This window comes from Cyprinus carpio, chromosome A3, assembly GCF_018340385.1.
Source record: "Cyprinus carpio isolate SPL01 chromosome A3, ASM1834038v1, whole genome shotgun sequence".
NCBI classification, from domain to species: domain Eukaryota; kingdom Metazoa; phylum Chordata; class Actinopteri; order Cypriniformes; family Cyprinidae; genus Cyprinus; species Cyprinus carpio.
In genome coordinates this window covers 3210850-3233205 of record NC_056574.1, presented here as the reverse complement: position 1 = coordinate 3233205, position 22356 = coordinate 3210850, and the positions used below count along the sequence as shown (strand labels likewise).

At 40.0% G+C, this 22356-nt stretch overlaps 1 protein-coding gene across 1 annotated transcript; it reads left to right on the top strand.

The window, feature by feature from the left end:
- The first annotated feature begins 19903 nt into the window (after nucleotides 1-19903).
- LOC122134453 (DNA-directed RNA polymerases I, II, and III subunit RPABC2-like) lies at nucleotides 19904-22004 on the top strand. Its single transcript, XM_042715994.1, has 5 exons — nucleotides 19904-20060; nucleotides 20175-20244; nucleotides 20818-20936; nucleotides 21477-21548; nucleotides 21656-22004. Exons 1-5 carry the CDS (start codon nucleotides 20041-20043, stop codon nucleotides 21744-21746), a joined length of 372 nt encoding a protein of 123 aa, XP_042571928.1. The 5' UTR covers nucleotides 19904-20040; the 3' UTR covers nucleotides 21747-22004.
- Nucleotides 22005-22356: the final 352 nt, after the last annotated feature.

Sequence of the window (22356 nt, the reverse complement as noted above, 5' to 3'; positions counted from 1 at the left end):
TAATATCTACATGTATGACTGTTTTCTCCTTCATTATCCATCTGAGTTGATCCTGGGATTAAAAAACAAACAAAAAAAAAACCGGCATTCTGCGCATGATCGGTGACCTCTTGTTTTTTTGTTTTTTGAAAGAGGGCGTTTTACCAAGACCTTCAGAAACGCCCATTTTACGTCGTGGTAATGAAACCCCTGGAATTTAGTGAATGCCTTTACGGCTGTCCCAAATGGCGCACTTCATGTGGACTTTCGGTCTCGTGGACTTAAATTGCGCGTGCTCGCCGAGTCTACAGCTGTGTCCCAAAGTTGAGTGTGCACACTTCGAAGGCCACGGACTTCGAAGACCAGACCTCCGAAGTGCACGAAGGGTCCTCCGAAGTGCGTGAGATGCTCCGCCTTCACAGGATTTCCTTATTCCGTCACCAGGTGTTTCCGATTAGCGCTCTGTCGCATAGCAACGGTGAGAGAAGAGCGCTGACGAGAGGACAGTCCTGCCAGGATAGGACGGGTGGAGCCAGAATTGCTTGGTTTTGTTTTTATGATTTACTCATAATGGAGGAGACTGTGATGAACCTCAGGCTTAGCCAAGACCGAGGCCAGGTAAACTACACTGGTTTGCTGCGATCTTCGTCGGATTACAACTTTAAATGCAGGTACTGGCTTGGAGCTTGCTTGAATAATGTAATGATACATATGAAAAACTACAAAATACACACATAGCAGTTCAAATGCTGACTGATATCTTACAAAGGTGCAATTTTATGTACTTGTCTTGACCATATGTAGACAGGTTTTTTTAGGCAGTTAACCATAAAAATAAATGTATTTAAAAAAATAGAGCATAGTACAGCTTAATGTCCAGCAGCTTTAAATTTAATAACCTTGAACATATTTAGAAGTAAACTGCAACATACACAGAAGTGCAGCAGTATTATTAATGTAAAACCATCCTGACAAATTCTTTTTTTCAAGACAATACTGCGCACACCTTTAATTTTACTCTCAATACCTTAAGTATATTAGAGTATGCAAGACAATACTTTTACTTAAAGGATAGTTCAGCCAAAAATGAAAATTGTGTAATCATTTACTCACCCTTCAGTTGCTCCAGGTTTGTAATTTATATTTTTGGGTTTAAAAGGTTTTAAATATGAGTAGTAGTTTTTCCCCAATATGGTATTAGTAGTTACTAAAAGTAGTTTACTAAAGTATGTCAATATTTCTTGTACTAATTACGTTGTCATAGCTCTAAACAATTTCTCTTTTCCTTCTTTCCCTGAATCAGACCAGACCCCTGTGCAGGATGAAGCTGAATGTGTCAGCGCTGGACAGGTGTTTAATGGTTTTGTTCTGAGCAGGGAGACCCTGACTGTGCTGCTGGAGATACTGAGAAGTGAACGGCAACAGTGATGGTGTGCCATGATCCAGATCCTGGTGTTTCTCTCCTGTCTGCCAGCAGTACATTATACAGATGGTCTCCAGAGTGTTTGACATGTCCCTCGTTCCACTGTCACTGCACTGTCCTCCGAGTCTCTGAGGAGGTGCTGGCCATTCACCAAGAGATTGACCACCTGAAGACCCCAGAACACACGGAGGCAGGGCCGGGCTCAAACTGATGTTGTTTTCAGATGTTAAACCTAAGCTATGTTGTAAATGGTTGTAAAAAGTACTTTCTATTATGTATAGAACAATTTGTTTTAACGTGTAAAAAAGTATTTACAGGACAAACAAACATATAAAAGAATGTTTTGTGAAAAAAAAATTTATAAGCTACATTAAAAAAAATTAACAATGTACATAAGCACTTTTCTTTTATTTACACGTGAATATGCAAAACAAAAATACAAAATGTACAGAAAGTACTCAGGGTTATTTAGCAATAAATTACACACAAAAAATAAATAATGTATACAATTTATGCATTTCATTTTTAACTTGCGTCACAAAAATAAACTACAGAAATTAGGTTGTTTCATTGACAACATGACATTTTAAAAATATTGGAAAAACTGTAATGTACTCATTTTTTCCCCCCACAGTTTTCTCTTGGCTAATGAAGAATGTATTTGTTTGAGTTTGATGTCCTCCCTGTCCACTTGCTCCCTCACCTGTCTCAGGACACTTCACAAATAAACCATGCCTGTTAACAACAAAAACACATGCTCACTTTCTCCAGAATAGTATTAAAACAAAAGAAAATGGAAACACTTGTGAAAAAACACAGGTTTGCAATCTTAACATTAGAAAATATGACACAGCAGGACATGCATACAAAATACTGAAGTTTGGTTAAAACATTTGTAGACATCTCTTGCATGACTGCACTACAGAAACAACAAAGGGAAAGACCATTTCCTTATATAGTGGCTGTCTTATTGTTTGTGGGCTTTATGTTAAAAAAAAACTGGCTTTAAACACTTTCGATAGGTATTTGAGTAAATGAAAACACAATACTTACATTTCAGTGTGAAGTCCTCCACAGAACTCTCACCTGCCTCTGTATATAAACACCTTCGTCCTATGCGCGCAAGTGATTCTGGGATATGGTAGGGTGCGAAGTGTCCTTTAAGATGTACACTTAATTTTCATGGGAAATGAAGGGCGCATTTGAAGTCGCTTTCGAAACTCGTCAGCCTTCGTCGCGCCGCGGTGACGCATTCGCACTTCAAATGCGGTCTTCGAAGTGCGCATTCCGACTTTGGGACAGCTTACGTCGTGACGCTGTGACGCAATCGCACTTCACATCCGCAATTCGGAGTCCACACACTTCAGTTTGGGACACCCTTCGTCGCGCCACTGTGACGCATTCGCACTTCAAATGCGCACTCCGGAGTCCGTGCACTTAAGTTTGGGACACAGCTTTTGAGTCCGTAGGCCGTCCCATTCAGCATTTTAACCTGGAAGCGGTCTTCCGCACACTTTAACTACCCAGGAATCATGAGAAGGGTATAACTGCAGCCTGGAGATCTCCAAATGGGGGCGGGAACTCCAAAACGGGGGTGGGAGCCCCGAAATAGGGCGTGGCTTCCTCCCATTGACAGACAGGCACATGACACGCAAGCGCAATTTTCCCCCCCAATCAACTTAAGTGCAAACGCCGCCCCATAACTGATTCTAAAGATTTTATTGGTTGTGTTAATTAAAGTGTTGTTTCCTACACTATGCTATATGAGATCATTCCATAACTCCCCAACTGGACCTCGCCGGACAATGGCACCTTTTTAGTTACACCCAGCGTCACTACCCCTTTCTACCCTGCAAATTTCGAGCCCCGTGATGCCCCCGTTGCTGAGAAAAAAGCGTTAGAGCTGCGCTGGGACGGCTCGCGGGAGACCTCGTGGGTGATTCACGTTTATATCATTAAGCAGAGGTTCAAACTCCAGTCCAAACATCACTGGCCACAAGCTTTGGGGTTGCTCTCACAGAGAATATTTATTTATATAGCATATTTTATTTTATGAAAATAAAATGAACTAGAAACAATGTTTAATTTATAAAATTTTATTTTGAAATGTAAGTCAATAACAATTGGCTGGAGCCAGAGCCAATGGTGAAAGTCTTTGCGCGAGGAGACACCACCCCATTTTGGAGGTTCTGCCCAATTTTGGAGTTCACGCCCCATTTTGGAGATCTCCGGCCTGCAGTTATATCTACTTGGGAATCATGGCCGCGGGAAGTGGGGGTGCTGGAGCACCCCCTAGAGACGAGAGGGAGATTTAAAAAAAAAAAAAGAAAAATGTAGGCCTATTAAAATATTTTGCACAATTTATAAATTCCTTATGAATATTTTAGAAAATGATTTTGACACACATAGGCTATTACGTATATTTTGGATTTTAATTTCATATTTTGAGGCCTAATCAACACAGGTTCGGAAGTTACGTTGTCAACGTCAGGCAGGCAGGTTTGGTCGCCGAGTAAAGAGGTTTCCCGCTCGTTCCATGCAGAATACATCCATCTTTGGCAGCAGCTGACTAGTAAATTTACATAGTTTAATGACAGAAACGAGGAGAAAAAATATGTCACAGAAACGGATTTTTGGATTTTTTTGGAAAACCACCAGCGAAGAAATCTAATACCGCAACCATGACAACGGAGTCTGTCCGCCTGCCTCTGCCTGCAGTTGAACCGGCAGGCCCAGCCCCAGCACCCGCAACCTAACCTAGCGTGATTGGATTAGACGAGCCCTTCCAGCCAACATCCAGTTTCAAATTTCCCGCACGGCGTTGTGGTAATGAAACGTTCTCACGTTCTGTGGCACCGGCTTGGTTTGCTAGATGGCAGTGGCTGCATTATGTGGAAGAGACTGATCATATTTTGTGTTTTGTTTGCCTGAAAGCAGTCGAAAAAAAAGTCATACCTAGTGTAGTAGCCGTTTGTCAACAAACAAAAAGAAATTAAACTTAAATCAAACTTTCAAACGACAACTTCTAGCACCCTGGGCAGGTGATGTACGCAGGCAAGAAACGAAATCATATTCAAACTGGATTCAGGGTTGTGGCTGGTTTATTTTGTTCCAACTGAGCAAACAATACAGCATCTCTCGCGCTGGTAAAAAACCATATGCCCATCACCCAGGTGCTACAGGCCATCTCCTACTTCCTACCTATATTTACCTTTACCTGTGCCCACTACTGCCCTCAGGTGTCTAAATCAAATATTGTAGTTATTAAACTAACCAAAAATAAAGACTAAACATATAAATAAAAACAATTAACTAAACAAAACAAACAAAAGAATATTACCAAATATAGATTACTAATATAATCAAAATCATAATATTAAACAAATTAATTAACAAATTAGAACTACTGAAAGCAAACTAATGTAGCTCCAACACTCCGGCCCCTAATTGTGCATTATCACAATTACTGAACTCTCAAAACAGAGCTACACTATGTATTCTAACTATATCAGGCACAGATGTCTTGCCGCACCTGCAAGCAAAAGAGAAAGAAAGAGAATAATAGAGTCAGACAGAGAGAGAGTCAGTTCATGTGATCACACTGCCGCCTCCAGCAACAGGCACAACTTCGTCACAGGCCTCTCTAAGATGCTGGTCTTCGTTTGGAGGCGGACAGAGCGCACAACCCCATTCACATCTGATCTGACATCCAAAACTTTCCCCATCATCCAAGATCCTCTTGAAGCTGTAGCATCTGCCACAAGAACAACATCTCCAGGTGTAAGGTTTCTTCTAAGTGCGGTCCATTTTTGTCTCTGTTGCATCAATGGCAGGTACTCAGAAATCCATCTCTTCCAGAAGAGTTCCGCCATATACTGTATCTGCTTCCATCTTTTTCTGACATACAAATCATTTCTGTCAAACAATCCTGGTGGCATAATTGGTTTACCTTTCAACAACAGAATGTGATTCGGTGTCAAAGCTTCCAGGTCATTTGAATCATCTGAGGCCCTTGTAATAGGCCTATCATTCAATATTGCTTCAACTTCGCAAAAAATAGTATGGAGTGCTTCATCGTCCAGGGTCTGCTGTTTAAGGACTGAGGTAAGAACACTCTTCACTGAGCGAATCAAGCGCTCCCAAACACCACCCTGATGGGAAGCTGATGGAGTGTTAAATCTCCATTCTATACCATCCTGAAGAAAGGCTCTTTGAATTTTACCATGATTCAGAGCAGTCAGACTCTCCTTGAGCTCACGGCTGGCTCCAACAAAGTTAGTTCCATTATCAGACCTGAGAGTTGAAACTGGGCCTCGTCTGCAGATGAACCTTCTCACTGAATTTATACAGGAGTCTGTATCCAATGTGTATGCTACTTCCAAGTGTACAGCACGACTGGTCATGCAGGTGAAGAGCACTCCGTATCTTTTGAGAAGACCTCTACCTCTTTTAACTTCAATGGGCCCAAAATAATCGATGCCAACATGAGTGAAAGGGGCTTCATCAGGCAACACTCTTTCAGCAGGTAAGTCCGCCATTTTTTGTTCAAGGAGTCTTCCTCTGTTGCGTCTGCAAACAACACAATCTGATATGACCTTTCTGGCAGCAGAGTTTGCATTTATAATCCAATACTTCCGCATTAAACTGGACAACATATAATTTCTTCCAGCATGACCTATCTGCTGATGAATATGGCGCAGAATTAGTGTTGATACATGCAAATCTTTTGCCAGAATAACAGGACGCTTGGATTCCACTGGCAGTGAGGCTTTGCTTAACCGACCACCCACTCTGAGAATCTCACCATCCATCACTGGGTCCAATCTGTACAATGGACTGTCCTTGGATATGGATTTCATACCACTCTGCAGCGAGGTAATTTCATCCTTAAACCGTTGATGTTGTACATACCGGATGATTGACAGCTCTGCCCTGGTCACATCTTGAGGTGTCAGACTCTGTCCTTTGAGCGTAGCCTTAAAGCTCTGCATTTGGCTTTCCACCTGTTGATGACAGTCTGTAATGTCCATACTGAGGTCAGCAGAGGCATAAAAGCTCCTTTCTCCTATGTCCCAATAACACAAGAGTATCCTTGATCTTAAGAAGCCAAGCTACAGCCACCTGCAATCTCTTCCAAGATGAAAAGTAATGAATCAGGTGGCTCATAGCATTGTCTGTATCTTTAACAACAGCATTCACTGTCAAATCCCTTTTGATCTCAGGGTCAGGAATCACCCGAAGATCTACCTCTAATTTAGGCCACCCATCCTTGGACTTATAAAGGAAATCAGGTCCCATCATCCATCTCCTTTTATTAAGGAGATCTTCTGCCCTCATTCCTCTTGACGCTTCATCTGCTGGGTTTTCCTTTGTCCCCACATATCTCCACTGATCAACATCAGTTGCCTCTCTGATGACTGCAATTCTGTTAGCCACAAAGGTATAGAATCGCCGGCTTTCATTTGATATATATTTAAGGACTGTTGTGCTGTCAGTCCAGAAAACTGACTTCTCCAGCCTAAGTTGCAACTCCTTCTGTAGCATGCGGTCTACTCTAACAGCGAGGACTGCAGCTGTTAGCTCCAGGCGAGGAATTGTTGTCTGCTTCAGCGGAGCAATTCTGGCCTTCCCCATCATAAATGCAACATGCACTTTATTATCCCTTTCCAGTCTTAAGTAAGAGACAGCTCCATACCCAACCTCACTGGCATCAGAGAAGTGGTGAAGCTGTACAGTGACAGGATTGCCAAAGTCATTAGGCTTAATGCAACGATCAATCTTGAACTTTGCCACCTTGTGGAGATCTTCCAACCAACCAGCCCATTCCTTAGCGAGAACATGGGGAATATCTTCGTCCCATCCAAAGTTTCTTTTACAGAGTTCCTGCAGTAACAACTTAGCCATCATGCTGAATGGAGCAAGGAAGCCCAATGGGTCATAAAGGGAGCTGACCACCGAAAGAATTCCTCTTCTTGTCTGTGGTTGCTCTTTTGCTGAGGCCTTAAATCCAAATTGGTCAGTCTCAACATACCACTGTAGTCCTAATGTACGTTCAACAGGAAGTTGATCTGTATCCAAATCCAGCTCCATCATGTCTTTTGCTCTGTGGCCTTCACTGACAGAGCGCAACACTGCACGACTATTGCTGACCCACTTTGACAGAGTGAATCCTCCTTTCTGACAAAGTGCAGTTAAATCCTGGATCATTTTCCTAGCTTCCTCTTCTGAGGCCACTGAACGGAGGCAATCATCGACATAAAAATTGTTTTTCACTGTACTCACAACCTCTGGAGGGAAGTGTTCTGCGTTGTCATCTGCAGTTCTCCTCAAGGCATAATTGGCACAGCTTGGCGATGATGCAGCTCCAAATAGATGTACCTTCATACGGTATTCCTGCGAAACCTGTGCAGTGTCACCACCTGGCCACCAGAGGAAGCGGAGAAAGTTAACGTGCTTATTTGAAACATGAACCTGGTGAAACATAGATTGAATATCAGCCACTATTGCAATAGGCTCCTGCCTAAATCGGACTAAAACTCCAATGAGGCTGTTGGTGAGATCGGGGCCTTGCAAAAGCTGAGTATTGAGCGATGTTCCTTTATACGAGGCTGCACAGTCAAAAACAACTCTTAGCTTGCCCTTCTGAGGATGATACACCCCATGATGAGGGATATACCACACTTTCCCATTGCTCTGTGTCAGCTGGTCAAGAGGAACTGGCTCAGCATGTCGCTGTGTTATTACTACTTCATTTAGGAACGTGGTATATTCCTCCTTAAAAACACTGTTCCTGTCAAACTTTCTTTTCAGGCTCCATAAGCGCTGCTCTGCTATATAACGATTATCTGGCAGGGCTACATTTTCCTTTCTGAATGGCAAGTCAATACAGTAATGACCTCCAATTAGTTTTGCTGTACTACTGACAATATCCATGAACTTAATATCTTCTCTGGACATTTAAATCTGCTCTTCTGATGATTTCTCATTAAAGTCATGGTGATACTGCTTCACAAGCATTTCTTGCAGGTGTTCAACAGAGATGCGATTTGCTGTTACAGCAGAATAGCCACTCTTACCTCTACAGCTTCCACCATGAAGAGGACCATTAATGACCCAGCCAACCCTGGTTCTGACAGCATATGGGCCCTCATCTTGACTATTTATTACTTCCCATGGCTCCAAAACCTTAGGGGCATCGGTTCCAATAAGCAGATCAACATTTGCATGAATGTCATGGAGTATTACATCCTTCAAATATGGCCATGGATCAATATCTGCTTGTCGTGGAATATTAAGTGTAGACACAGGCATAGTTCTTTGAGTCAAAACATCAGGAAGCTCTATGAAATCTGCAGCACCCATGCCAGAAACTTCAAGACCTGACAAAACATAAGCATTCACAACCTTCCGTTGGCCCATTGTTCTCAACAAAATGCTTGTCTTTTTACCTCGCAAATTTAACCTTTTCGCCATGGTTTCTGTACAGAATGTGCTGGAACTGCCAGGATCCAGGAAAGCATATGTTTGCATGATCTTATTAGTCAGTTTGCTTCTGACCTTTACTGCAACAATAGAGAAGGTAGAATAATCTTCCACACCGGCCCCAATATGGCCACACGTCTGAAAGGTTACAGCTGAATCACTTGGAAGTCTCACAGGATGTTTGACTTGTTCTACAGATATGCCTTTATCCTGTCTTTCTATATGAAGGACCCCGGGGTGTTTCTGATGACATACATAGCAATCCAATCGACTCCTACAGTCTTTGCTTGTGTGGCCTACCTTCAGGCAACCAAAACAAATACCCTTGTCCTTAATGAAGTTGATCCTGTCCCGGTGTGCCTTGGCTTTAAACACTGTGAGCACTGACCTAATGTGTGATTTCTCTGCAGGCAGAAAAGACAGCAATGAGTGGAGTGGGTGCTATGTTCTGCAGGCCGTGCCATAGCTTCTTCCCTCACAGGAGTGACATTCGTAACGTAGCTGCTCCCCTTCCTTCTTTGTCGTAGCTGGCTGCTACAGGAGGCCTTAACGTTAGGATGTTGTGGATCTTGAATGTTTCCAAAAACTGGATCTAAAGCAATTTTCACTTGTCTCTCAATAAAATTTACAAGATCAATGAATGTAGCTCTCTGTCCACTTCTTTCTTGCAGATCACATGCCATATTCCTCCATTTTTCTCTTAGTTTGTAAGGAAGTTTTAAAATGATGCTCCGCATGTTAGATGGTAAATCCAGCTCCCTCATATACATTACTTGTTCTGTTAAGTTTGAACATCCTCGGAGAAAACAGAGAGAATGCTTGTAATCCTTTTACATCTTCACCTTTAACGGGTGTCCAGTTAAATATTTTTTCCATGTAAGCAGATGTAATTTTATATTCATCTCCAAAATGCTGAGCAAGAAGATTCTTGGCTCTTTGATAGCCTTGATCTGGAGGTATATGTTGACAACTATGCACAAGATCCTTTGGCTGCCCCCTAGTGTACTGTTCAAGGAACTGCAAACAGTCACTAGGATTATTCGTTTTCTTCTCCACTACATTTTCAAAGGCTCTAATAAAGGATTTATATTGAAGAGGGTCTCCATCAAAAATTTGCAGATTTCTTTGAGGAAGAACAGATGAAATATTTTGCTGAACCAACTGTGCAGTGATTTCATTTTGTTTTTGCATAATGCCCACCATGTCATTTTGGTTGTTACCGCTTTGAGTTTGAGAATTTAATATATGTCCCATTTGACGTCCATTTGCAGTCTGTACTTCTTGATATGGAGCTTCTGGCCCAAATGGCCTTCCATACATTCGCTCAGCAAATCCTTGTTTTGGCCTAAAAACTGATGCCGGATCAGGTGCAGCATGAACATCATTTTCAGGTGGGACAAAGGCTTTGGCAAGAGGATCTAAACCGATGGATCTTTGAGCTTTGCTCCTCTCCAAATAAGAGTTCATTCCATCAGATCGTCTTGAACCACGCTGTGATGAGTTCACTTCTAAAACCTGAAGCCTTGCAGTTGTAGCTGCCAAGTCTGTTTCAAGCTCCAATTGCTCCTTTTCTCTACGAAGCCTTTCCTCCTGCGCTTCTATATGATGTTTCCTTTTTAAAGCTTCGGAGCGTTTAAGAAGATAAAATTAATAATGTCAATGTCAATAAATGCATGACATGATTTCATCTTCTCCTCAAAGTTTTTAGTTTTAGTGATGAGTATTTCATCTTCTGGTAGAGGCAATTCCATAAATGTTTCATGTATATCGAGTGCTTCTTCATCACACTTAATGAACAAAGCGAGCTGAGTGTTCACTGCGTCTGCATTTTCATTTAATTCTATTAGGACACGGATTTTATCCATAAGCTTTTTAGCCTGGTTAGTTTTTGCAGTGCGTTTTTCTTGACAAGTTCATATATAAAAGCACATTCCTTTAGAAGTCAATTTAATTGACCGCTTTGATTCTGGCCTCTCCACATCTGTCATTTTGTTGCAAACTTATAGCCTAATTATTGATAATATCAGTGAATGTTCACAATCAGGCAACAAGGCTAGCAAAAGATGGCAACGTTTATTGAAACAACTTTGTTTTATACAAACAATCCTCTTCATCCACACAAGCGCACTTTCACTGGCTTTACCTTTTATAAATGTATGCCACCTGATGCGCTGATAATTCAACAAGCGCACAGCCAATTAAACTTAAAGCAGTCCAAGTTTTAAGGTCATGTAACTTTTCATGAACCCGTTTTCCCATACAGCATTTCTAGCAGTACATACCAACTGGAGATTTCTTAACTTGGATCGGTCTCTGTCTCATGCCAGCAGATAATCCATGAATGGGGAATAAAACAATCCATGATGATTTTCCATCGGGTATCCCAATAATATCCGAAGCGAATTCCAAGGAAAGTTCTTCTTCTTTCTTTAATCAATGGGTGGGTTTTTACTTGATGTAGTAGCCGTTTGTCAACAAACAAAAAGAAATTAAACTTAAATCAAACTTTCAAACGACAACTTCTAGCACCCTGGCAGGTGATGTACGCAGAAATCAAATTCAAACATAATCAAACTTTATTCATGGTTTATTCTTTCCAACTTATCAAAAAATACAAAAAAATACAGCACCTCTAAAAAAAAAAAAAAAAACCATATGCCCATCACCCAGGTGCTACAGGCCATCTCCTACTTCCTACCTATATTTACCTTTACCTGTGCCCACTACCGCCCTCAGGTGTCTAAATCAAATATTGTAGTTATTAAACTAACCAAAAATAAAGACTAAACATATAAATAAAAAACAATTAACTAAACAAACAAACAAAAGAATATTACCAAATATAGATTACTAATATAATCAAAATCATAATATTAAACAAATTAATTAACAAATTAGAACTACTGAAAGCAAACTAATGTAGCTCCAACACCTAGAGACAAATTTAAGAAAGACAACCCTTTCGTGAATGCCGGCTTTTCAAATTGGCGTAAAGCCACTGAAAAATTTAACGAGCATGAGAGATCAGAGTTGCACAGCGAGTCAATACAAAAGTTGGCCGCTTTGGATGATGTCCCCATCGATGCTCGCTTATCCAGTGCTCATGCCAGAAAGCAGGCTACTGCCCGACACTGTTTGGAGCTTCTCTTCAGGACCATCCGATTCCTTGGCAGTAGGGGAATTGCCTTCAGGGGCGACACAGCACGCGAAGGAATACTGTATGAATTGATGCTGGAGCGCATCTATGATCTCCCTAAAGAAAGAAAGTGGATAGAAGGAAGAGACAACTGGATGTCGGACACTATACAAAATGAAATAATTGAAAAGTTTGCTCATGCAATCCAGAGGGAAATTGTTGCCCGCTCATCGCACTGCCGATTTTATGGCCTCACAGCTGACGGTACAACTGACATTAGCACCACTGAGCAGTTCTCCTGCTGTCTAAAATATGTTGACAGCAGCTTGGAGCCTCACACTGTTTTTTTTGGGATTTTATAACGCCCGGGACAGCACTGGAGAAACTCTTTTCAGTTGCATTAAGGATATTTTTTTAAGACTAAATATCCCCATTGAACGCATCGCAGGATTTTGTTTTGATGGAGCAGCTAATATGTCAGGGTGTTTTTCAGGCGTGCAGGCTCGGCTTAAAGAGTTAAACCCGCACTCACTTTATGTGCATTGCAGCAACCACTCACTGGATTTGATTCTTCAAGAAGCCGCGCGTGAAGTGAGTCTTGTGGCCGATACTTTAAACTTTGTTCAGGGTGTCTCATCTGTGATTAGAGAGTCATCAAAGCGAAAACAGCTCTACCAGTCGTTTTTTGGCTGTGATGAGGTTTCTGTCAACATCTTAGTCCTTTGCCCGACAAGGTGGTGTATCCGTGACATGTCCATTAACCGCGTCACTGCAGCTTACCCCGCTCTCCTGACTACACTGCACGAGCTGAAGGATGACAAGAGTGTCAGGGGGGACAGCAGAGCAAAGATTGGGGGACTCTACAAACAGGCTTTAAAAGGGAGAACATATTTTGGTCTTTTATGCTGCCATGCCCTGTTTGAACCCTGTGAAGCAGTTGCCACAAGCTTACAGAGTGCCACGGCAAGTGCGCAAGGTGCACTGGAATGGCACAGGTGTGCTGAAAGAACAAATAGACACACTCCGGGATGATGCAGTTGTGGACGAGCTGATCCGCAAGGTTGAAACCTGCGCATCACAAACCTCCCTGAAAATGCCAGACAGCACCACCCCTAGAGTGAGCAAAACCCCAGCTCACCTTCACCAAACTAGAGAGCCGGAGGCAGTCGCGCATGGTGCACAAACAGTGAATTGGCGACGTAGCTTTTTCGAGGCTACTGATGTGATATCGGCGGAGCTGGACAGAAGATTTGATCAGTCCAGTATGAAGCTTGCCGCAAAGCGAGAGAGGGCTGTTATCAAAGCAGCAGAGGGAAGAAGCGTCGATCTGGAGGCCCTTCAGCTCCCGGAGGAGCTTGATACAGACCGCCTTGAACTCCAGCTCAAAATGCTTAGGCCAAGCATCGCCAAGCAGCTTGCCGATGTCACAAAAGACAGAGGGTTTATGTGTGTCACAGTCCAAGATGTAGCATCATGTCTGATAAAGCTCCAGCCACAAACAAGAGCCATGTTTTCAGAGATAGAAAAACTGATCGAGTTATGTCTCTGCCTACCCATCTCCGTGGCCTCATCCGAACGCACTTTCTCCGCCTTGCGTTTTTTGAAGACATGGGTACGCAGCACCATGACCCAGAAAAGACTCACACACCTTTCGCTGATGCATACCAACACAGACATTCTGAACTCCCTGGACATTCGTCCCCTCATGAGAGACTTTATCTCCACGACCCCAGAGCGCACCTCGACATTTGGACACCTGTAACCAGGGCACCCCGCCTGCATGTAGCTCAGGTAAGAGCATGGTGCTGCCGCTTTCTAACATTTATTTTTTTGGCAACAAGTGTGGGATCAGCTTTGACTAGCCAAGCAATTGTAAGTAGTACACTATAGTATTTTTGTAAGGTGGTGGGGATGGAGATGGAGAGTATTATTTCGTTCGTGTGTTCTTTGCGTAATGGTTGTGGAGAACTGTTAAATAACGTTTAAATAGTCGGAGATTATTTCCTTGTGGTTTGTGTAAAAAGGTTGGAGATGGAGACAGAAAGCTTTATACTGTGCGTGTGTTCTTTGCGTAATGGATGTGGAGAACTGTTCAATAAACAAATTGCTTAAATAGTCAGAGATTATTTCCTTGTGGTGTGCGTAAAAAGATTTTGGCGTTAATAGAGTTGCGTGTGACATAAACGTGCAGTGACTCAAGCCAGCTGACCAAATCGATTGCATTGTTTTAGCGTTATTGTGAAGTTTGATTAATATTATATTTTGTTGTAATATTATTTGTTGTATCTATATAAGTTGCATGTATGTATAGGCTATCTGAAATTGTAATGAAAGTAATTATTTCGTTTTCTTTAGATTATTAAACTTTTATTTCTGATTCTGCTTCTGCTTCAGATTAATAAGCGCATTGCGCATATCTGAGAACTGATGTCTGTGTGTTTCAGACCCTGGCTGGCTGTGCACTGAAGTGTATATGACAATAAAGTAGTAAATCTCAATGTATTTATTTTTAAAATGTATTTTAAATAGGCCTATAGGCTCATAGGTTTTTTGTCCAAAAAAAAAAAAAAAAAAAAAAATCACAGCACCCCCTGTTCAAAATTACTTCCCGCGGCCCTGCCAGGAATCCTTGTAAAATATCAGACAACGGATGGGAGGAGATTTCGCTCAAGAGCAATTGATGACATGGCTGAGAAGAAAATATTTAAGTGTAGGTATCATTACGGTTTTTATGACCTAGGTGTACATTTTACCAGTTGTTACCTACAGTTTATACAAACATTATGGTCATCGACCAGTGGTTGATATCTCAAACATAACAATAGCGCGTTGAATAATACGACCGCATTATTATTCATTAAATAAATAGAACCGAATGTCAGGGCTTTACTGAGTCATATGTAAACCTAGTATTTATATTTAAACCTGTAAATTCATCTGAAACTCACGCACATGTGTATCATGTGTTAAAATTGTAATTTTAGTTCAAATGGAACATAGGCAGCATATTCCCCGAACCTGCAGCTCCTGTCAAAAAACAACCAGACCGTTATTTCCGGCGTGACGATCGAGTCTGTCCCAAAAATACCTCTCAATGTGCCCTCGTGGACTCGCGCCAAGGGCCCTATAGGTCTGCACTACATGACGTCACCAAAGTGTGGACTCTGAGGAAGTCCACAAGTCCGGAGTGTGCCATTTGGGACAGGGCTACAGTCTGTCAGTGCATTTAAACTCCTCCTGAAGCGGCGATGCGCAGACCGATCGGTGTTTGACATCAAAGTACCGCGAGAGCTATAGACAGCAGCCGCTCCTTATGCTTTCGAATCGCTCTCGCGGTACTTTGATGTCAAACACCGATCGATCTGCGCATCGCCGCTTCAAGTCGAACACACCTATATCGACATGCATTTTATAGACCCCTTAATCGCCTACGTCACTGTGACGTCATCGCTCTAGCTGGAGGCAAAACATAAGGAAGACTCATAGCAGGCGCGCTAAAAGTTTGAGGTTTTGACTTTAAAATGTCGTCTTGTTGTGATTTTGGCTGCCAGAATAGAAGGAACAGCACTTTTGGTTCAAAACTAAAGTTTCACCGGATCCCGGCCGACATTCCTTCACAGAAATCAAGAAGACAATTGTGGTTGAATGCAATACGGCTTACAGACTAGACAGAGATGATCATAAATAAATGCTCGTGTTTGCAGTGCACACTTCATATTAGGTAAAATAATCTATGCATATGTACTGGTGTGTTAGTTTTATCTAGTACAAATCAGCAAGTTTATGTTTTATAGGTGAAAAGTCGCCAACCTTCAGCGCACTACCTAGCTTAAATGTTAAACAAACATACAGCGATAGATGTGTGTGCCATCCTTTGAATGGTCTCTTAAAATAATCCACATTGCTAATCATAGTTAGCCCTGCGATAGGTTACATTAGACAATAAGCCTTGACAAAATTCCCCAAACCACCCGAAAGTAATTCATATGTTGTCTAGGAAATATCCAAAACCTGGTCAAAATGTTTCCAATGAGAACAAGATACAAGAACTACACCAGGCTTAGCTAAAAATAAATAAATAAATAAATTAGGCTACTGTAATGTTATCCACTCTTCATTATATTTTGGTCAGATAACCAGTTTGGTCAGTGAACTGAGTGATCAACTGAATTAATTGATAAATGTATGCTAACTCCCACTTTTTTTATTAATATTTTTTTTTGTCACGGTCCAGCAGAGTCAGTTACTGTACATATTCGGACAGTTCCTAACCTTCTTCTGCATCCATGTTTAATAAATCCCTCCTAAAACGTGCTAGTTTACGCTTGTCAACATTGCGTCCGCGCCTCTTTTTGCCTCCAGCTAAGCCCCGCCCACCCGCAGACGTTGCAATGTTTACAAACTTTTAAGGGGTCTACAAATCATCAATTTAGATTAGATTGCTATTAAACAATTAACTAAGATAATATGCACTCACAGTACTTAAAGACATAAACAATGATCATTTAAAGTCATGTGTCTATTATAGCAACACAAAACAAACATTCAATAAACAATTTAATTGATGCCAGTCGCTTTTGTAACTCACTGAGGCTAGTTAAACTGTAAATGCAAAGAAAACACAGCAAAAGTATATTTAATGATAAGTTCTACAAAACAAATGCAAACATTGTCTTTAAAGTCTGCGAACCACTTTCATGTACGATTCATTAATGAATAATGTGTATGTAAATTTCTTAATATTCTGTAAAAATATTCCTCTGGTTTAAAAGTAATTTATTTATTTATTTACTTACGTGCATATGTTTGGGGGAGGTCAGTGTTGTCGCGTTCGTGTTTCTGTACGGACTGTGAAAACTGCAGCACCGCCGGAAGTTCATTCCATTAAGAAAATGAAAGGGATTCAAAAGAGTAATGGATATCCAGTTTTAAGTAGGGAGGGTGAAATAGCTGTGGAGGATGGAGATAAAGTGGAAATGTTTTTAAAGGCATTTATTAAAGTAAATAGCTCAGAAAATTTGACTGAACAGAGTAAGAAAATGAGACAGGTTGTGATGAAGGAATATCCTGAAATAAAGAAGAAAAAAGAGGCTGAAGATAATTTTTTAGATGTATTATTTTCTATGAGTGAGTTAAAGAATGCAGTAAGAAGAATGAAACAATCTACTACAAGAATGGATGGAATTAGTTACTGTATGATGAAGCATTTTAGTGAAATATCTATGGAAGTGATTTTAACATTTTATAATAGAATATGGATGGAAGGTATAATTCCCCAAAGTTGGAAGGAAGCACTAATTATACCTATTAAAAAGCCTGGGAAAGATCCAAGTAATCCCATAAATTATCGTCCAATAGCTTTAACTTCTCATTTATGTAAGGTAATGGAGAGAATGTTAACTGATAGATTGATTTATCATCTGGAAAAAATGAACTGGTTTTCTTCTTATCAAAGTGTGTTCAGGTGTGGTAGAGGGACTATGGATTCAGTAGTATTATTAGAAGATGAAATAAGAAAGGCATTTATAAATAAGGAAAGTGTCACTGCTGTTTTCTTTGATATAGAAAAGGCCTATGACATGATGTGGAATGAGGGATTACTAATAAAGTTACAGAAGATAAGTATAAAAGGAAGAATGTATAATTGGATTAAAGAGTTTTTAATTGGAAGAAGTATTAGAGTAAAGATCGGTGGAGCTATATCTTCAAGTGGAATAATTGATAATGGTACACCTCAGGGCAGTGTAATAAGTCCACTTTTATTTATTATCATGATTAATGATGTTTTTTCAAGGATTGATAGAAGTATATGGGGAAATCATTGTTTGCTGATGATGGGGCTATCTGGTTTAGAGGAAAGAATATAGAGTATAACCTAAAGAAAATGCAATATGCGCTAAATGAAGTAGAAAAGTGGTCAGGGGAAAATGGTTTTAAGTTTTCAGTGGAAAAGACAAAAGTAATAGTTTTTACTAAAATGAGGAGGATTATGGATGTTAAGTTAAAATTATATAAAAAAGAATTAGAGCGTGTAAGAACAGTAAGATTTCTAGGAGTTTGGTTTGATAATAGATTAAATTGGAGAGAGCATATTGAAAAAATGGTGGGAAGATGTAAGAGAGTTGTGAATGTAATGAGATGTATTTCAGGTCAGGAATGGGGTACAGATAGATTGGCTTTAAAAACTATATATATATCTATGATAAGATCTATAATGGATTATGGTTGCATGGTATATGGTTCTGCAAATAAATCTCATTTGATTAAAATAGAAAGAATTCAATCTCAAGCACTAAGAATTTGCAGCGGAGCATATTCTACTTCTCCAGTTTCGGCTCTTCAGGTAGAGATGGGTGAAATGCCTTTGCAGATAAGAAGACAGCAATTAATGGCATCTTACTGGGCAAATTTGAGAGGACAGAGAGAGGATCATCCAACAAGAAAAGTAATGAGTCCTAGTTGGAAACATGAGAAGAGAAAGTGTAATAGTTTTGGTTGGAGTGTGGGGAAATTAGTTAGAGATATGAGATTGGAGGAGGTTGGATGTGCTCCAATAATTCCTTTATCTCCAGTACCATTATGGGTTATGCCCCAAGCAGAAGTAGATTTAAGTTTATTAGAAAAAAGACAAAAGGAAGGTTCATATGAAACAGAAGTATATAATGTAAGGGAATATATTGGGTCAAGATATGGGGAATATATGCACATTTTTACAGATGCATCAAAAGATTCAAAAACTGATCATGTGGGTTCTGCATTCATTATTCCAAAGGTTAAAGTGTATAAGAATAAAAGGATAACAGATTGTTTATTGGTGTATACTGGAGAGATGTATGCAATAATTATGGCAATAAGGTGGATTAGGGAAGTTAAAATAGCCAAGGCAGAAATATGTTCAGATTGTAGTTCAGCTCTAATAAGTTTGAAGGAGATGAAATCAGAAACAAGACAGGATATGGTAATAGAGATAATTCAAGAATTATATTCAATCAAACAAGCTAGTTTAGAGGTACAGTTTTTGTGGGTTCCAGCTCATATTGGGTTGAGAGGTAATGAGGAGGCTGATGCATTAGCAAAAAAGGCAATAGAACGAGAAATAGTAGATATACAGATTTTATTTAGTAGGTCAGAAATTAAGTCAATTATTAAAAGGAATATTCTGAAAATATGGCAGCAATATTGGGATAATGAAATAAAAGGTAGACATATGCATCAAATACAGTCAATAGTAGGTAAAGGAAGAATAACAGGTAGGAGTAGATATGAGGAGAATATGATTACAAGATTAAGATTGGGGCATACAAGATTGAATAGTACATTGCATTTAATAGGTAAGAATCCAACAGGTTTATGTGAGGCATGTGAAGTTAGTGAAACAGTTGAGCATGTAGTAATGCACTGCAGGAGATATAAGGTAGAAAGGAAAGAGTTGAAGAAGGAATTAAATAATATAGTTAAGTTAAGTTTACAATTAAAAATGTATTAAAGTCAGATAGGAGTGTAATAAATTTAATGGTATTTTATTTATTTTTTATTTATTAATTTATTTATTTTTTTCTCTGTCATGGAATTTTTCTTTTTTTGTATATATATATATATATATATATATATATATATATATATATATATATATATATATATATAATTTGGGGGTGTTTTTTTTTTTTTTTTGTTGTAGTTTTTTTTCTCAGTCATGGGGACTGAGAGTGGACGGAGGAGCTGAACACGCAGCGCCGGATGAAACTCTACAGATGGTAGACAACCAAAAATAAGGAGAATTTATGTTGGTTGAAAGGTTATAGAATAGGAAGTGTCTATGGTCCATTTCAAAATAGGTGGCGGTAATGCACATATTTGTCTGCGATCCGCCGTTAAAAAGCAAGAAGAAGAAGAAGAAGAAGTTCATTCCATGTTTCGACTCGTCCTGCAGTCGATTCGCGACGAGACGCCACGATAAACTGCAGTTATCTACGAGCTGCTTAACAATTAAATCGTTTTCACGACACACGAGACAGCAATAATGTCTGACAACGAAGACAAGTGAGTTCCCCGCGCGTTTCTGAGTGTTTGCTGTCGTGTAATGTTTGTGAGTGTGAGATCTTTATAATCCTGCAGTGTGTCTGAATCTGAATCCTGTGTTTAATCGTCGCTCAGTTTCGACGACGGAGATTTCGATGATGTTGAAGACGAGGAGGCTCTGGATGATCTGGAGAACGCGGAGGATGTGAGAACACGGTTCATATTTGCGTGTGTGTGTGTTAGGGTTATAGATCAGAAAGTATTTCGCATTAAATGAAGCCTGTTTTGGGATCAGTACGATTTGTTTCCTTGCATTGTCACACTATGAATGATTCTCTTTGTGCTACATGTGAGTTTAATATTTTGAATGAGAGTAGTGTAGTTTTTATAGTTTTTCAGCTCAGACTCTCAATCCCGCTTGGGTTGATTGAGTGCATGTTATAGATCCATTGAAACTGTTGTTGTTTTTACTTTATATCCAGGACTAATACGTCGTTTCAGACTCATAACGTTTATTATTGTAATGCAAACACTGTAGAATAAGAACACAACAGGTTAGTATCTCCAGTACAGATTTAATCAGTGATTCTCAGTGTGTCTTAGTGACAGCTGTCAAGTGTTTGTGATGGAAGTCATTTAGATTCATTTCAGCTCATAATCTCTATTACAGCCTGACTGGTGAAGTGCAGCAGTGACAGACAGACTCATCTCTGTGTGTGTGTGTGTGTGTGTGTGTGTGTGTGTGTGTGTGTGTGTGTGTGTGTGTGTGTGTGTGCAGGAGGATCAGGAGAACGTTCAGATCCTGCCGGCGGGTGAAGGACAGCAGGCCAATCAGAAGAGAATCACCACTCCGTACATGACTAAATGCGAGCTGGGAACACGAGCTCTGCAGATCGCGTGAGTGACCTCTGACCCTCACACAACATCTGCTTCAGTCTGAAGTGAACTCTAGTGGATGTGTTGCGTAGCCTTTCAGAGTATAAATATACATCACACACTGTACACAGCAGTATCATATTAGTATTATTAATATACTGTTACTGTATTTATTGTTTCAGATTTTATTGTGTGCTTTTGTTAGTTTGTGTTAAACTTCTTTTTTTAGTATCAGTCGTAGTAGCACTTAAACTTATTTTAATTTCAGATGCAAAGTTGCTGCAAAGAGAGCATTTATAATTTCCATTTAGTTTGCTTTCCATCCAATATTTACGTTTTATTTCAGTCTTATTTCAATTAACAAAAATGTTTAATAGTTTTATATCTAATTTTTTTTTTTTTAATCATTAAAAACATCAGTATAAATAAAAGCCAGTCAATTTTATGTGTATAGCACTTCTTTAAAAGAAACATTGTTTCGAAGCAGCTTTATATTTGTGTTTTATTTAAATGCGCATAATGCTGCATAAATCATCAGCGACATCACTTCCTGTGTGACAGGATGTGTGCACCAGTGATGGTGGAGCTGGAAGGAGAGACGGATCCACTGCAGATCGCCATGAAAGAACTCAAGTACAACAAAAAACACACGTTACTACATTACAGCAGCACTGACACAGTCTCAGAATGTGTTTGTTTGTGTGTGTGGTGTGTGTTTTAATGTTGTTTGTGTTGATCAGGAGCAGGAAGATCCCCATCATCATTCGTCGGTATCTGCCGGATGGGAGTTATGAGGACTGGGGCTGCGACGAGCTCATCATTACTGACTGAGAACCTCACACACACACACACACACACACACACACACACACACACACACACACACACACACTCACACACACACACACACACAGTGTTTACAGCACAGATCTCAAGCCCAGCAGTTCGTGTGTTTGTCCACATGAGGGCAGCACAAACACATGATAAACACTCAGCACAAAGAGGAAGATTTCACTCTCAATCTCATTATTTAATGTTCATTCGTTTGTTTTATTCATGCAATATTAAACATTTTTTTGTAGAAAATTATACACTGTGCTCTCATTGTTCGCATTGTTGTGAAACAACGTGACATTATCGGTAGATTCACACTGAATGTGTTTAATAGTTTGAGTTTAAGCTGTTGATTACCACAAAATAAAGTTTAAATTTAATTTACAGCTGTTCATTCCAATAGTTTGTAAAAACGGGAGGGTTCAAATGTAAAGGTTTTTTTTTTAAAATAATGCTAATAAAGTGGAGGAAACTGCAAAAGTAAGGAAAGCATTGTTTTGTAAAGCATCTTTACAAAACAATAGTGTTTTCCCCTCTAGTCAGAACATGGTCCGTGTAACGCTTCACAATTCAGTTTTCAGACAACATGGAGCAAATGCACAAATGA

Bases quoted from the DNA above. Each gene is read 5' to 3' on its own strand.
- LOC122134453 (XM_042715994.1), top strand. From the start codon at position 20,041: ATGTCTGACAACGAAGACAA. The intron at 20,061-20,174 runs GTGAGTTCCCCG...ATCGTCGCTCAG, and splicing joins ATGTCTGACAACGAAGACAA to TTTCGACGACGGAGATTTCG. The intron at 21,549-21,655 runs GTACAACAAAAA...TGTGTTGATCAG, and splicing joins ATCGCCATGAAAGAACTCAA to GAGCAGGAAGATCCCCATCA.